The 16,785-nt window shown below is 43.2% G+C and overlaps 1 protein-coding gene across 5 annotated transcripts in view; it reads left to right on the top strand.

The window, feature by feature from the left end:
- MILR1 (mast cell immunoglobulin like receptor 1) overlaps nucleotides 1-16,785 on the top strand; it is a 305,761-nt gene that overhangs the window by 144,497 nt on the left and 144,479 nt on the right. For 4 of the 5 annotated variants that reach the window (XM_069199927.1, XM_069199928.1, XM_069199929.1 and 1 more), the window contains exon 4: nucleotides 12,377-12,658. The exons of the other annotated variant lie outside the window; for it this stretch is intronic. In XM_069199927.1, coding sequence (XP_069056028.1) covers nucleotides 12,377-12,658 — 282 coding nt within the window. The remainder of the gene's footprint in view (nucleotides 1-12,376; nucleotides 12,659-16,785) is intronic. 5 annotated transcript variants of the gene reach the window in all.

Genomic DNA, 16,785 nt, shown 5'->3' with positions numbered 1-16,785 from the left:
CATCATTAGTGTTACTTGTTATAATTGTGAATCTGCATAAGTAGTCAACTCTGACATTTTTGCCTCCCGCAAATCGTATTGCATTAGTCTAGTTGCAAACCTTGCAATTCTGGGAGTCACAGTGTTGTTGTTGGTCCCACTGAGAATTGAGAGTAGTGGCTTATGATCAGTCTTTGATATAAAGTGTGCCCCACAAATAGCTTCTAAAATTTTCTATCACCCACAAACAGGCCAGATATAACTGAGTAGTATGTTTCAGGTTCTCTTAACACTCTTGCGGCAAAGCCAAAGGTGTTTTCTAGACCATTTTTAGTTTGTGTAAGTACTGGCCCCACAGCTATTTTACTGCCATCTACCATCAGACAGCACTGGAGACGTTGATTATAAGGTTTTAATACTGTCGCCTCAGGCAGTGGTTGCTTAATTTGTTCAAACACACTTGCTCATACTGAATCCCATTTGAAACAAAGTTTATCTTTTGAGTAGATTTGAAATTGGCCTGACCCTGGTTGCAAACTCTGGAATGAATTGTGAATAAAATTGCTTCTTTGATGGAATCAATTAATCCCAGTTTCGAGTGATTTCAATCAGCAGAAATTACGTGACTTTAGTACTCCACAGAGGACATCAGAAATTGGCACTTGTCTCTCTTGAGAACTATCCCAAGTTTTGCAAATATTTCTAGTACCTGTCTTAAAATTTTATTGTGTTCTTGTCAATCTGATGCATGGATCAAGACATTATCCTGAAAAACTGACACGCTTGTAACATCTTTTAGTAGTGTGGTCATTATCCTTTTAAATACTGAAGCCGCAGACGCCAGTCCAAACGGCATACAGCAATATTGGAATGTTACCAATGGTGATACAAACGCTGTCAAATATCTGGACTCTGGCGCCAATTCTAACTAATGGTATGCTGTTGCCAATTCTAATTTGGTGAAAACCTTGGCATATTTTATGATAGACAACATCCCACTTATCTTTGGCAGAGGATGTGAGTCTACCCAAATCTCTCTATTCAGTGCCCTAAGGTCGACACATACTCTTAGCTCACCATTTTTTTCTTCACCACAACCAAAGGAGAGAGCCATAACACAGACTATAGGCTCAATGATACCTTTGATACACAAATTCTTAAGTTCCTTCTCCAGATCATCACTAATACAAAATGGAACCCCTCTTAACTTATGGTCAACATTTACTGTTACTTTCGTTTTATGTTTGAACCCCTGTATTTTGCCTAGTTCACCAGAGAATACTTTAGGGAACGTGTTTAACAGTTCTTCAATTTCAACAGAATCTCTAATCACAGTTACTTGATTACCAGTGCCTGGTCATAAAATCATCCCGAACAGACCTTGGTGAAACCAATCTAAAATGTTTAGGCCCTTTACCAATACATAGATTTTCCCAAATAAACGTCTTCCCCTGTATTCCAAAATCTCTTCAAAAAAACAATGAAGTTCAACCCTTCTGCCTTCATAGGAGACAGGAGCTCTGTCAGGTGGAGAACGAGTACCTACATTCCAATTACGACTAAATAACTCTTGTGTGATCACAGTGATCCCAGCTCCTGAGTCAACTAACAGGGCGTAAATGTTTGTTGACAACTTGTACACATACATAAGGGTCCACACAATGTTCAGGATCCCCACTTTTTACTGTGTCTTCATCAGCCACCAGCACCATGTCTGGCACCTCATCAATCAGACTCTCAACCAAGTCATCACTCTCTTCAACCACCGATGTTACATTATTGCTCATGTGCTTCCCACTTTGGCACACTTTGGCAAAGTGACTGACTTTGCCACAACTTCTACATTGATCATTTAAGGCTGGGCAAGATTTCACCCCTTTTTGATGTAAAACATTATCACACCTAAAACGTACATTCTTTTGTTTTAAAGAATGCATTTGGGTTACTATACTTATTTGTCATAGAACTTTGTGCAAGATTTTGTACAGCTATCTTGTTCGTTTTTCATTTTTCATATTTGCCTCTAACGACACTGACTTTACTCTCTAATGTCTTTTCGAGTTCTTTGGTTGATTTCATGGAGTATTTGATGCTTTTTGCAATCTTAACAGTCTCTGTCAGTGTTGGATTGTCTAATGATAGCTTCTGTTTGATTGATCTGTCCTGGCATTGGCAAATAAACTGGTCTTGAATCAGTTGATCGGCCTAAGTTCCAAACTGACACTCAGCCGTCAATATTCTGAGTGCAGGATTGTAAGTATCGACATCTTCACCAGTTCTCTTTTTTTTTTAAACTTGTGCTTAGCTACACTTAAGCTGGATAGAGCATCAAACCTGTTGCTAAGTAAAGTACATAATTTGTTTTACAACTTCTTGAGGTTGAACCCTTGTGCCTGTTCAAATCTTACTCAACATTACTTCCTTCTTTGTATGTCCATTATTCTACTTTGATCCAGTGTGCAGATGTGTTTTTTAAAACTTGGTAGAATGCCTGCCAACACAACTCTCTATAACTACAGGCACTTGCAATTGTCAATGTGCATGTATGAGCTTGCGTGCAGCCATGTCTTTATGGCCGATTGCTCTTGTTTTAGCTTTATGTAGTCATGCCTCCAAAATGGCCTCCGTTTATGTCTAGTTTCTACAGTGAGTAGAGTGTGTGCAGTCTGTGCTTGCTGATACTCACTGGTTGTCGGTGGCCTGTTGTTGTGCAAATACTGCTCACCAAACACACTCCCTGACCTGCAGCCGATGTCGGAGCTTGTCCTTCCTGCAGTTTTTCAGTGAGTTACTTCCTTCGTTTTCAAGCACACATCGATAGCACAGTCGAAACCGATGTTCTTCCGTGACATATCGTCAGCATATGAGACTCTTTGATCTGTGTTAGTGGGTTCGCTGGCTCTGAAGTGACCAGTCGCCACCAGATGTGTTAAGTGAGAAACACGACTCACAGGAACATCAATGGAAGTTTATTTCTTCATAAGAATACGTTCAATGCCACCTCAGAGAGCTCCGACTATTACACGCCCAGTCGGCTCTCCAAAATAACAAACCTTTCATCGACATTCTAAAGCATGCCTAACTACAAATTATCTAACATTCTGTAACAGAACTCCCAATCCCTAGCCATGTCGCTATAAGCTAAACTAAAACACAATGTACAAATAATGCCATCATGTCCTTTATGTTTAGACAATACACATACACTAGCAGCAACAGCATCACATGGGCTGCCCTTAACATGGAGAGACCTCTGATGCCATTTATACTGGTGTCAAATTTGCTCAAATGTTTTCCCTTTAATGGAGCCCTTGGAAAATATATGTCAACCTGATCACTGAATGAGGTGGTAGATCCAACCGTAAGCCAACTGGGACATCCACCAATATTTTGCAGATGTCTTGTTACTGTCCTCTTCTATATCATATATTCCGAAATATCAACCAATCATCTTGGGAGATCATAAAAACATTAACAGTAAAACATAAAGTGGAATAACATTCCAACAAAAATAAGTCTTGCACCTACCTTCTTATTCTTGAAAATACATTAAATACCATCAATTAAACACCACCACATGAACTAACTCCTTTGTGCTTATATCTAATACCACATATTAAATCACTGATTGACACTATGGATTGATTAATTTACTTATTTTACTTATACTGTGCAAAATTCACTGAAAACAGTATCTTGGTGCTAGGGACAAATGACAGGCAAACTAGAAAGAGATGGTTAACTAAAATGATGAAGACTTAAAAACATTTAAGGGCTTTCTGAAAATCAGAGATGTTGGAGATCAAACGTATCTGCAAAGATGTATCATTCCATGACACAGGACCAAGGAAACGAAAGCAAAGTCCACCACAGGATCCTTCAAACACAAGGAACTTTCAGAAGGGTCGTTGTTGAGGATCATAAATTCTTATTTGGCACATGACGTGTGATCAAGTGAGAGAGATAGAGATGTCCACAGTTATGAAATGCAAACTATAAAACAGAGTGCTTTTGAAAGAATATGCTGTGTAACTGGGAGCCACTGCATGGAGCGACATGTAGGTGTAACTTGACTGAATTACCAGAGCCCACAGGCAATGTGCACCACCATATTTTGAAGCCTTTGTAGTTTTCTGATGAAGGTCTTGAGCAGACCAAGGTAGGCAGTAGTACCATGTTCGATCGAGGACAAAATAAAGACACAGACTATTGTTGCCCATCGATTTATTGTCATAAAAAGGAGGATTTTTTTTATTTTTTAGAACAGGCATTGTCAGGAAACATGGTGACCAGGTTTCTGCACTTCAGAACATATACTCAGTATGTGGTGGAATGCCACACCAAGATTTTTGGCTGATGAAACATGAACTGGTCGGTGGTTCTTAACAGTTTGAAAACAATAGATAAGAATGTTGAACCCTGACAAAATCTACAAATATTGGAGTATAGTAAAAGGGAATAAAGACCGCTTGAGTACAACTACATCAGTACGGGCCTAGCTAATCCACCTTTTTCTAGTTCAACCAGAATATCATGGTTGATCCGACTGAATGGTACTAAGAGGCCCAAAAGTACCAGACCTGCCTTTATCCCATGACCTCAAGTACTTATTACCTAATGTGTCAGCAACAATTCCCTCTGTACTATGCTTGCTACAGAAACTTTTTCTGACACCAGTCAAAGGGGATTGAGTGGTTTAGAAAAACTGTCGGACCTCTTCTGAGATAGGATTTTGTGATTTTCCTGCTAACTGGTAGTAGGATAATGGGCCTGTAATTTGTCAGCTTGCAAAGGACTAGGTTGGGTTTTTGGAAGAAGAGCGGCTTCACTTCTCCTCTTTTACAGCCTTAGTTACAATGCTAGAGGTCTGGGAGGCTTCCCAAAGAGGTTGTTCAACAGAGAGCACCAGAATTTTCAAAGTTGCCATAAGACAGGGGTCATCCAGAGAGCCTGACCTGATTGAACATACGCCTAACCTAGCTTTGTCAAAAAACATGAGATAAAGGCCAGATACCACTGACAAGTGAGCAAATGGTTGTGGTAAATCCAGAATCTGGCTCGTATCCCCGCGACCCCTTAAGTTCTTCATATGTTTTAGAGCTTTTGTTTATGAAAAAGGAGGCTATTATTATCATAGAATGCCTCAAATTCCATGCTATTGAGGCACAGCCCTCTGCAAGTACAATATTTAGAGAGGAAAAAAGTTCCTGTGAGCAATTTTTTGCATCATGAAGCCAAGTGGCAATCAATGTGGATTTAGCAGCAAGAGAGGGCATTTGTTATGTTCAAGCTGCAGTTTAAAGCAGTGGTTCCCAACCTGTGATTTGGGGACCCCTGGGGGTCTGCGGAGCCTCCTCAGGGGTCTGTGAATGCTTAGAATTTTTTTAAAAAAATGTTAACAGATTAATGCTTGTTTCTGTATTTTGTGTGTATTGTTTTGCTGTTCAATTAATCAACAATGTTTAAGCCAGGGTCCCCGGCTTCCAGTAATGACTCAGTGGACAGTTCCCAGATTCCAATAATGATTCAGTGGGGGTCCCCGGGTTCCAGTAATGGTAAAGTGGGGTTCCACAGAAGTGAAAAGGTTGGGAACCACTGGGTTAAAGAAATCCCAGTTTATCATCAGAGTTCCCAAACCGTCATTTACATTAGACCTGTCTTGTAGTGCGCACATGTGACTATTTAACACGGTCTACGCCTCTCTGCTTGCCTTTGAGACTTCTCAACAAGAAGCAGCAGCATCTCACCGGAGTCTGGTTCTTCAGACTGCAGACCAGCTGATCCTGGTGTTTCACCTGCATTCCTGCAGTGCTTCATCGTTCTCTTGAGTGCGAAGGAGCTGGCACTCATCAGCTCCAGAGTTCCATTTCCAGCTCCTGCATCACAGTTCTTTTTTTTTTTTGTACATGATGGGTGATCAATATCTAAGCAAAATGAGTTAGTATTTAGGAGTTTGGTTTGCATGCATCATGCACATTTCCCGAGTTTGCAAAAAAATAAAAAGACTGTTTTTGGAAATAGTACTGAAACTGAAGACTTCTGCCTAGGGTTATAGTGCTATGGTCTTGGCCTTGTGGTGCAACATTCAAACCTCACCTGGTGCCATGCAGACTGCCAATGTCTAAGCACTGTAGACACTTCTTTTCGGATGTATCATCTTTAGACTGTCATTCTTATCAAAGAAATCAAAGAAATCGGCTGACATGCCAATTTCAGAGTCTGAGCAGCTTTACTGAATCACGTGAAATCATCATACGCTCAATGAGGAAATACCATACTCATTTATACCCAAACATATGCAAGTTTCTAGTTGTAGTCACATGCTACAATTCGCACAAAGAGTACTGGACAGTGCGTACTGAGTTTATGAGAATGGGAGACTAATCGTTAAACTTCATTACCAGGCCTCGAGAGCCAAAACGCCTCAGCCTGTGGGCAACGATAGTCCAGGCAATAAAACATGGCTGAAGCAGAATTTAGTTACATTAATATGGCAAATGTTTTTCACATTCTGATTATTCTTTGCTGAGATTCTGACACTACCAATGTTATGAGTTCCCACCAAATAGCACTCCAGAGCGCCATCTCAGTGCATGGAGTAATGCGCAAAGGGAATTCCAGAACCTTCCACCATAAACAGTGCTTAATTTGAGCCAGTGGGGGTCAATGGCACTCTTTTCTATTGGCTGGCGTTTAATTTTACTCTAAAAACACTTCCCGAGAGCAAGATAGGGAAAAACACACAAAGTGGAAAGGAGGAGGGAGAGAAAGACAGAAAAAACATCATAAAGGGAGAAAGCAGGGACCCACAAGATTGAGATAACGGGGCAGAGACAGAGTGTCAGTGGATTAAACAGGTCTGAGGCAGATGTAAGACTACATATCTTTGGTGTACAGCTCGCTGACATTTGATAGTACCGGCCGCAGGCTTCTGAGCAAGCTTTGGGCACTGGTACTCATTCTTTCGCCAGTTATGCACTGACCATGAGCAGGTATTAGTAAAGATAAATATTATTTCTGTAATAATATTTCATTGGTATCTTTAACAGACCTGGGTAAACTTGCTTATATCACTTTTGTAGCATAATAAAATAGTTGTAGACAATTGGTTTGTACCCTATGCTGTACAGAGACAGCAGGGCAAGCCTCCTTAGCAGGTATATGATCAGATAGATAACTACAAGGTCAACTGCGCAAAGGTGGACTAACCCTTGGTGAAGTATTGATTGCTGTATAAACTGTTTAAACAGTTGCCTTTTCCACTTTAGTGGCCTATCATTCAACACATCATATTTAGCAAACAGGACATGACTAGGCCGGGGATACATACCAACATAAAAAAGGTGGAAAAAGCAGTACAACAGACGTGTTCTCTCTCTCTCTGCAATTCTCCTTTCCCCCGCTTACATGTTTCTGGCCCCATGAGGTTTTGTGGTAGTTGCAACCCAGTGCAGGAGTGGAGTAGATCCCCATTGTTCTTGCAAAACCAATGACAACACCATATAAGTTAGTGAGCAAAATCTTTTTATTTAAGTTTCTTATAAAACCAGTTACAATAAAATGGTAACCACTGGAAAATAGGCAAAATAAAAAGGGAATCATTACATTCTGTTCATAAACCCTGTCAATTATTGGTGTTTTTTTGAATGGAGCTCCACCCAAGCTATAAATGTCGTAGTGAAGACAATACATTTTGGAGAGGGGATCTTCAAATATCAATGTGACCTCCACATGTTTTCCCCCAACTTTTTGCCTTTCAGCCTATTATTTTTGCTGACTTTGGTTTTGCTGGCTTTAGGACTCTGCACACATACCGCTGAAAACCAGCGCTAAAGTGATTGTGCTCTCTCCTTTAAACATAGTAATACTATTACACCCAATTGGCATATTACATTTATTTGTAAATCCCTAGTAAAGTGGCACTACATACACCCAGGGTCTTTAAATTAAATGCTACTAGCAGACGTGCAGCATTCCTTGTGACAGCCACTTAACATGTCTCAGGCCTGCCAATGCAGCCTGTGTGTGCAGTTTTAAACCTTAATGTCCACCTAGCATAATGAACATTTTTCCAGGCCTACACCTTCCTTTTGAATACATGTCACCCCAAGGTGAATCTCTTAGCAGCCGATTGGGCAGGATTTAGCGTATTTAAAGCGTTGGACATGTACTTTAACTTTTACATGTCTAGGTAGTGGAAAACTCCTAAACTCATTTTTCACTACTGTGAAGCCAACCTCTCCCATAGGATAATAATCGGTTGCCTTATTACATTTAGTAACTGCCAACATTTGATAGGGGACAGATAAAAATTTCATGTTTGGTGTCTGTGAAATTGTAACTAAAAATCCTCTTTAATGATAAAGTCAGATTTTAAGATACAATTTTGAAAATGCCACTTTCAGAAAGTTGACATTTTCCTGCCCTAACCATTTGATGCCTGCAACCTGTTTCTGGGTCACATGGCTGAATGTAGCTGACAGTTGGACTTTGATAATTCCTCTTAGTCACACAATTGAGAGATTAGGTGTGCCTGGATGGGTCATCAATTGGGTCCTCTCCAGTCTGGGCGAATTCGATACGCTATTGGACTACAAGTCGGCCAGTGTCGTGGTCACAGGCTCATCCTTCCTGGATCGATAACTTGCCTTCTGAGAGTTTCAGCAGCTCTCCAACAGCACTCCCAGGCTCAGTAAACTCAGGTGCAACTCTTTGTGTTGTGTCTTTATCCCAGGTGTTACACAGCGGTGGTGGTACTCGCTTGAAGACATTGGGCTAACCATTTGCCCCAGCTGGCCTCATCAGCTGTTGTGTCCCTGTGCTGCAAACAGGAGGCCTGTCTGTTAGCCCTTGGAGCCTGTGCCTTGACTGGGCTCTGCAAACAGCTTCTTGAGCAGGGCACAATAGGCATGGTCCCTCTCTTTGCCAGTCACCAGGTGCAGTTTTTGACGATGCAGCCTCTCTTTGCTTGGCACTCTGTGTAGCAGAGCAGTCCTCCTTTTGTCCTTCTTCCAGGTCGGTTGAGATCTGAGGTCTGAATGCCAGGGGTGCCCCCTTTATACTAGAAATATGCCCTCAGGGCAGGATGCAGTTAGTAGCCAATGGGCTACCAGGTCCCCTTTCCACCTGCTAACTACTTCTTGTGGAGTCTGGCATCTGGCTCTCCCAGGATGGACCATTCTGCTCACTCCCAAGATGGAGGAACTCCTTTCTCGGTGTTCAGACCTCACTAACCCACCCTTGGAGTATGGTTACCTCTGGGCTAAACGCCACTGGAGAAACCAGTTTAGCAACTGGTTTCCCCTCTCTGCTCCCCGTGCCAGCCTGTCAGCATAATCTATAGGGCAGCCTCTCCCCTAGTGTTACATATCTGCCCTTCAAAGGCGGCTTCTCCTTTGAAGCCTGCCTTTTGGGGCCAACACCCAAGTAGTTTCCTGCAGGAGGAAGGTGACATCTCCCTGGCCTGCAACCATCATTATTCCCTTTCCAGAGAGTTGTTGGCACATCTCTCCAGGAGGGCAGAATGCTTTCTCATGGACCAGGCTCCATGGTTTCCCGGGAAGGCACAGGAGTTTAAAGGTCAACACAGTGGTAACTTTGTAAAAGCCGCACACTGCAACACGTTACATTAACTTCTGCCTGAGATACAAGTTGGGCTTAATGCAACAAGTTGTTTGATACTTCAAAGAGCCCACTTTGGTGACACCATTCAGGAGTTAGCATAGCTGCATGGTCAGCATGTAATCCTGTCCTCACCAATTGGGCGGACAAATCTTTCCACAATAAAAACGTAGTTTTGCATGTTTACTGTCAGGACATGTAAAATACATGTTCTGCCTTTGTCATATGTTTCATCCTGCCCTAGGACTGAGTAGGCTTGCCAGAGGGGCGACTTACATAGATGTACAGCAGCAGTAGCAGCTTTACCAGTGCTTTTAACTGCAAAGTTGTGCTAGCAGTGCATGATTGCTCTATCAGTCTGCAGTAGCGGACTGGGGGTCTCATTTTACGTGGGGGACTTTCAGGGTAGCACAACCAGTGCTGCAGCCCTGGGGTACTGTCTAACTTATCTGCCCTGGGTGCCATATACTAGGGACCTACAGGTAAGTCAACCAGTTGGGTAAGGCCAATTTGACGTACACTTTAGAATCAGAGCACTGGCTCTGAGGTCTGGCCTCAGTGCACCCTCAGAATCAAAAATCAGCAGCATCAGTTGAAAAACCTGGGTGTGACCATTCAAAGAGAGGCATTTACAGTTAGTTATATTTAATAAGGTGGTGAATGTTGGCTTATTCTTCAATCAAGCCTCATCTATCCAAATCTTCTTATAAACTGTCCACACCATTCTCATACTCTTCTTACAGTCCTACCCATCATCATATTGATAGCCTCTAGTCTTCATACGCTCCTCCTGTGCCTACTTTCATCTTAGCTACAAAATGCGTATATATTATTTACTTAGGAAATGGTTACTAGTCTGCTAAGGGGGTCATTACTACCCCGGCGGTAGGAGGTATAGTGGCAGTAATACCACCAAAAGTCTGGCGGTACATACTGCCATATAATGACATTGGCGGTTTAGCTAAAGCCAAACCGCCAATGTACCACACCGACCACCAGGGTGGCAACGACCGCCAGACTGGAGACTTCAGTCTCCAGCCTGGGAGCAGTCACTAGGCCGCCCACGGCAATATGACCCCGCCCACCGCCATGGTTTCCGTGGCTTTTGTACCACCACGAAAACTATGGCGGTAGGCACTATCAGTGCCAGGGAATTCCTTCCCTGGCACTGATAGGGGTCTCCCCTGCTCCCCTCCCCCTCCCCAGAATCCTCCCCCAACATCCCCCCCCCCCCTTCCACCCCCCAACATAAACACACATACACACACGGCAAAACACATGCATACACACACGCATACCCACATTCACCCACGCATGCATACATCCATGCACACATGCATTCACACATCACAACACACACTCATTCATGTGCTCACACATCACACACGACCCACACCCGCATGCACACAGACACACCCCCCCACACACACAACACCCCTACCCCCCTCTCCTGACAGAGCACCCAACTTATCTGCTTGCAGGGGTTCCTCCAGCAGGAGACAGGATGCGGAACACCGCCAGGCCGTATCATGTGTCATGATATGGCCGGCGCCGTTCTTCTGCCGTGGCACTGCTGCTGGCAGCAGTGCCACCTTACCGCCTTCCGCTGCCATGACCGTAGCTGGAACTCCACCAGCCTTCTGGTGGAATTCCGTCTACGGTCATATTATGGTGGACGTTAGGTAGCCACGGCGATGGTCTTGTGGTGGCCATCACCGTGGCGGCAGGCGGCATTTACCACCATTATCACAATGAGGGCCAAAGTTATTTTTTTTATAACACCCTCAGTATATTGCTATTGGAATGTTATCTCTTTTGCTATAAGTTAATGAAGAATTTCTCTTCATCATTCAAATATTGTAAAGCGTTCTGCTGTCCCTTAGGATTAATTTCATTCTGTAGAACAAAATAAGATAATAACATTGTTCAGTTCTCCACTGCAGTGAGCCAGCCAATTGCATGGCTACCTACCTGAGTGCAGCTGCTCTGTTGCCAATCAGTAGAGTTTATGTTATTCACATTTTAAGAGATTTGTTTTTTTAAATTTTAGTTGTGATTCTTTGGCTAGGATTTAGAGAGGAAACTACCCTTCCCCAATTATTTTATTTTTAAAAACAGATATTTAAACACGTAAAGGGTTATTTTGCATTTGTCATTTTTTTGGTGAATGTCCCATCCACCCTATTCAGAGGGTAGAGACAGAGATAAACTCTGTGTAGGGCAGATGGGTCAGTGGCATCCTTGGGAAAATGTCAGGGTTTGCTCTTTTGAATAAATAATCAATGACTAACATTTCTTCTCACGGGGTGGGGGTATTGCTTGGTTCTTGGTTAGATTTTATTATTAATAAACTATGGTGTCATTCAGAGTGCATTTCTGTGGAGTATCCTAGGATGAACTACCTGTCTGGTACTACCGCCTTGAAAGATAATATTCCACAATGGCACTCTTGAGAAAGCTGCAGCAATAGTTCTTTACTACAAGCAATTCAGTACCAGCTCACAAGAGGGTTGATCTAGAGTGTTGCAGATGCAGGGCATCCGCCATAAATTGGGGTGTGTCCCACCCACTGTATTTAGAGTGGATGTATGGCTATATGTTCTAAATAGGATGAATGTGACATTCATTAATTTTTTGCCGAATGTCCTGCAGACGCCAAATTATAATAACAAGTGACTCATAATGCATTAAGATAGATGTCTCTGCATGGATCCTGTTTTACAGTGTAATGGCTTTGTACTTTCCATTACTTATTGAAAAAATATATCTTTTTCAGAACAGGTCTCCAAGCCCAAACTCTACTCGAATACTTCATCAGCAGCTGTAGGACATAACGTGACATTGTTTTGTGTGGCAGACAGCGGATCTCTTCCCATCAACTACTCCTTCTTCAGGGGAGAGACTTTCTTATCCTTACTAACCCGAAATGACAGACTTCCTGCCACACTGACCATTAATCTAAATTCCACCAGTGATTTATGGATGCACAAATGTAAAGCTGAAAATATGCTTTCCGATCTTCAACAATACAGTGCAAGTTTCAATTTTACATTAGAAGGTATGTATAACACTTTACATTCCGCTTTCACTTGAAAGGGTTTTCACTACTGAAAAGTCTGAGCTCTAAAGATATTCTTTCAAAACAGTAGCTCTACTAAATTTAAATAAATCTCTACCATGCGCTTCTTTTCATCTCTACTACTTTCTATTTCTGTTCTTAGACTTAGGGCTCATTACGAGTGTGGCGGTCTACAGACTGCCACACTCGTGTGGTGGTCAGGACAGCAGACCCTCACATTACAACCCTGGAGGTCAGACTGCCAGGGAAACGCCAGCACCACCAGGATCCATGATTGCGACAGCCTGGCGGTGGTGAAGATCGTGTCTGCCAGGAAATGCTGCCCTGCAGATTATGACCTTGTTCTCCACTGCCATGAAAGGGCTGGCGGAGCACAGGTGCAGGGGGCCACAGGGGGACCCCTGCACTGCCTATGCACTTGGCATGGGCAGTGCAGGGCCCCCCCTGCCAAGCACCCTCGCAATGTTCACTGTCTGCTGTGCAGACAGTGAACATTGCGAGGGTGCTAGTGCACCTTGTGGGTTGCAGCCTTGCCGCCGCTCGATTACGAGCCGGAGACAATGCTGTAGCCTGTTTTCCCGCTAGGCGGGCGGGCGGAAACTGAGGTTTCTGCCTGTCGACCTAGTGGGTAACTCTTAATAACTCTGGCGGGGTGGTCTCCACGAAGATGGCAGCCACCCTGCCGGGAGTTTGGCGGCCAGGCTTTCCCATCAGCCAAACTCGAACTAAGGCCTTTATTCTCAGTTCAGGTGTTCAGTACTCAAAATTTGCATTATTGTGAAAGCACTAATTTGTAAGTTAAACTGTTTGAGTTGATAGTAACTTTATTCAACTAAAAAGCTATAAATAATAAATGGACCTTTATAAATATACCTAGAAACATAATATTGAAGGTGAAACATGATAACATCAAACATTTAAAAAAAGAAAAGACACCATGGTTAAAATGCAATATGTAGGCAAGTGGTAATGCAGACCATATTTGAGTTCTGATACTGAGCTGAGTGCAAGAATGCAGATATAGTGGTACAAACGTGTCAAGTTAAACAGTTCAAGCTCTTGTTTGTCAGTGTGTAATCCGTTCGTATGATTTAGATAGCACTTTATGCCCATACTAAGGTCATGAAGCACCAAGTTCGCATTGGATTCCTGGACCCCCTTAAAAGTGCATTGTGAAAGGATTTGGTTGTAGCTATGTCTATATAAGATGTTAGTTGAGGTTCTTGAGGTTAAGTATGCAGTGCTGCAAAAAAAAGCATGTGGGGGGCAGCCCTACTACTACCCAGTATTATGAGAGGAGTGTAGCAAATGTAGGTGAAAGATAGGAACACAGCTAGTAGCTTGTGATCAGTGGTTCTTCAGAGTTTACTACAGCTGGTATTATGTTACATTAAACAGTTAAGGCTTTCTAGCCTTTCTGAACTCAAGGTGGTTGCTGATTTTATAAATGAGGGGATGATCAGAAGTGCCATTCTGGTTCTGGCACCCTCTATAAGCAGTATAGCATGATTTGAGATTGAAATAGATGGATCATTTTCTGTTGATTGCCAGGAAGGCAAAGCAGAGAGCTCTTAATAAGCTTCTTCTAGCCGCTGAAGGCCAGTGCGCTGCCTTGAGGGCCATGGTGACATGGTTTCACCTGCTCACTTTTAGCACTTGCCTTTGCAGCTGCAACCACTAATTTGCTGGTTGAGTTCCTCGAAACCCACTTCAAAGCCCACTTTGCATAATTGGTGCTAAAGCTCTAAATGCCAGAAACGTATGAGAAAGCCCCAGGTAAGCAGAGATTCTGCATACGATTCTCATAGTAAAGAACTTGGACACTTGGGTGCTCATTACGACTTTGGCGGCAAGTGTACTGCCGCGGTGGAGGTGGCGGTCTCACCGCCGTGGTCCCTGGCTGTAAAGACGACCACAATACGAGTGTGGTGGCTTGGCCAAAGCCAAACCGCCACAACGCCATCAGTCCCGCTGGCGCGGGAGGACTGCCGTATTATGAGGCATCAAACTGTCAGGCTTTTCGCGGCGGTCGCCCGCCAAGAAGACCCTGGCGGTAACACACCGGGCGTCAAGAATCCTCATTCCTGTTGCTGGCACATGCTCCCCCACTCCTCCGCACACATGCAGACCCCCCCACTCCTCCGCATGCAAACTGACACCCCCCACTCCTCTGCACACAGACACACATACATTCTTGTACACCTATTCTGACACACACACACACTTGCTCGCACATATACACTAATACACCACACACATGCACATACGACACCCCCTCCTTTGGGTCAGGCCACCTACCTGTCTGGGCCATGCAGCAGCCCACGTCGAGTTGGTCATCCGGGGGGGGGGATTAGATGTAGGCAGTTCGAACCACCAATGCTGCACTGCTGTGCCGTATTACTACTTGTAATATGGCAGGCGGAGTCCTCACAGCGTGGTGTTGCTGATGGTGGGATCGCCTCTTCCTTGCCATCAGTTGGCCCGACGGTGGCGGTTTTCAACCTGATGGCGGTCTCCTGTCTGTGCTCGTAATATGGCGGTCAGGAGACTGCCATCACTGGCGGTATTTTGGCCGTCTTTCTGAAATACCGCCAAAGTCGTAATGAGCACCTGAGTCTGGTGAATAAATCTACAGCAAATACTTACACTCCAGTGTTATAAGGTCTTTCATGATGGTGGTTGTTGCCATTTAATCTCTTTCTTGCAGTAAAAAATTAATTCTTGTAGACAATTTAACTAGAAATTCAATGTTGTTATGTTGATTCAGTTTGTGAATCATTGTTCTGACAGTGCCATTATTCTTGGGAATGAAGAATTATATTGAATGTATTCCTTTAATTTGAGTTTCGATCCTACTCTCACCTCCTCTGTGGCTTCCTTTTTTAACTACTGTTTTAATCTCTCCATTGAATGAAAAACACTCTTTTGTGTGAGTGTCATTGTCTTAATGAGTAATGTCTAAGTATAGTGTTGAACTCTATAGAGTAAGTGTGGGTTGTGGTATCAAAAACCTATCAGTTTGAGTTAAATTACCCCAATCCGGTGATAAAATCATCAGTCCTTCTATGATAAATATCATGCAGGTGGGGATGGTGTCAGTGAAGCACCTGCCCTTGTTTGGAGGTGAAATTTTATGACTTCCTCTGATAGTGGATCAGTCGTTCCCTCCAAAACCACCTTCTCTAGTCTTTTTTAATACAGTCTTGAACTTCAGTACAACCTACAAATCTGTACATCATGCATTGCACACCCTAATCCATGCGCCTAAGCATGTGCTTGCCAGATCATTCAGTTAAATAAGGAAGTCAGTTGGTGCATTTTCTGACTGACAGGAGAATGGTCTGTGAAACGCTAATGAACATTGGAAAGAGCCTGCAGAGCTGCTGTATATTTAATTTATCATATGTCCTGACTCTTTCCTATTCTTAACCAATGGATAGATTCCAAAGAAATGAGAAAAGAAAGGAGGAAGAGAAACAGTAGGAAGGTGGCTTTGGACAGTTTAGAGCTAAGTAAATAGGCTTAGCAGAACTTCATGGCCATTATTATATCATCTCAAGAGCATTTGTGGAACTCCATGAGGCAGCCAGGCATATTGTCGCTGATGGCCACTAGCCTGTAAAATGGCACAGGTGTTTCCTTCGCCATGAGAAGGGTGTAGCCGGACAGATGATGAAGGATGGGCTTCACGCACTATGTAGCAATCAGTACTGCCCAGTGTTATTCATTTGACAATAGTGGAGTGTAAAGCTGTGTAGTCAGCATCATTCCGTACACTGGCCACAGTTAGTATGTTGAACACAAGTTCGAGGTTGAAGCCACACTTGACATTCACACTGTTATGGCATCTTCAACCAACAAGAAATCAGGACCTGGAAAAATTGTCAGGAGGACAATCTCTTCATTTGGCTAGAACTCCGACTATCAGAATAAATGAACGGTAAATGTGGAAACCGCCATGACCCTGTGGAAAACATGTGATCCACTTTCACAAAAAGGGTCTAAAGCTTACTTATGCACCTGGCTGATGTTATTGCCACCAAAAAGGATATCTTCCCATAAAGAAGTTTTATGTTGGAGGAGGCTATATGTTTGATGATTCAGCT

Source organism: Pleurodeles waltl, chromosome 7 (assembly GCF_031143425.1).
Source record: "Pleurodeles waltl isolate 20211129_DDA chromosome 7, aPleWal1.hap1.20221129, whole genome shotgun sequence".
NCBI lineage: Eukaryota > Metazoa > Chordata > Amphibia > Caudata > Salamandridae > Pleurodeles > Pleurodeles waltl.
This window is presented reverse-complemented; position numbering and strand designations above follow the sequence as displayed.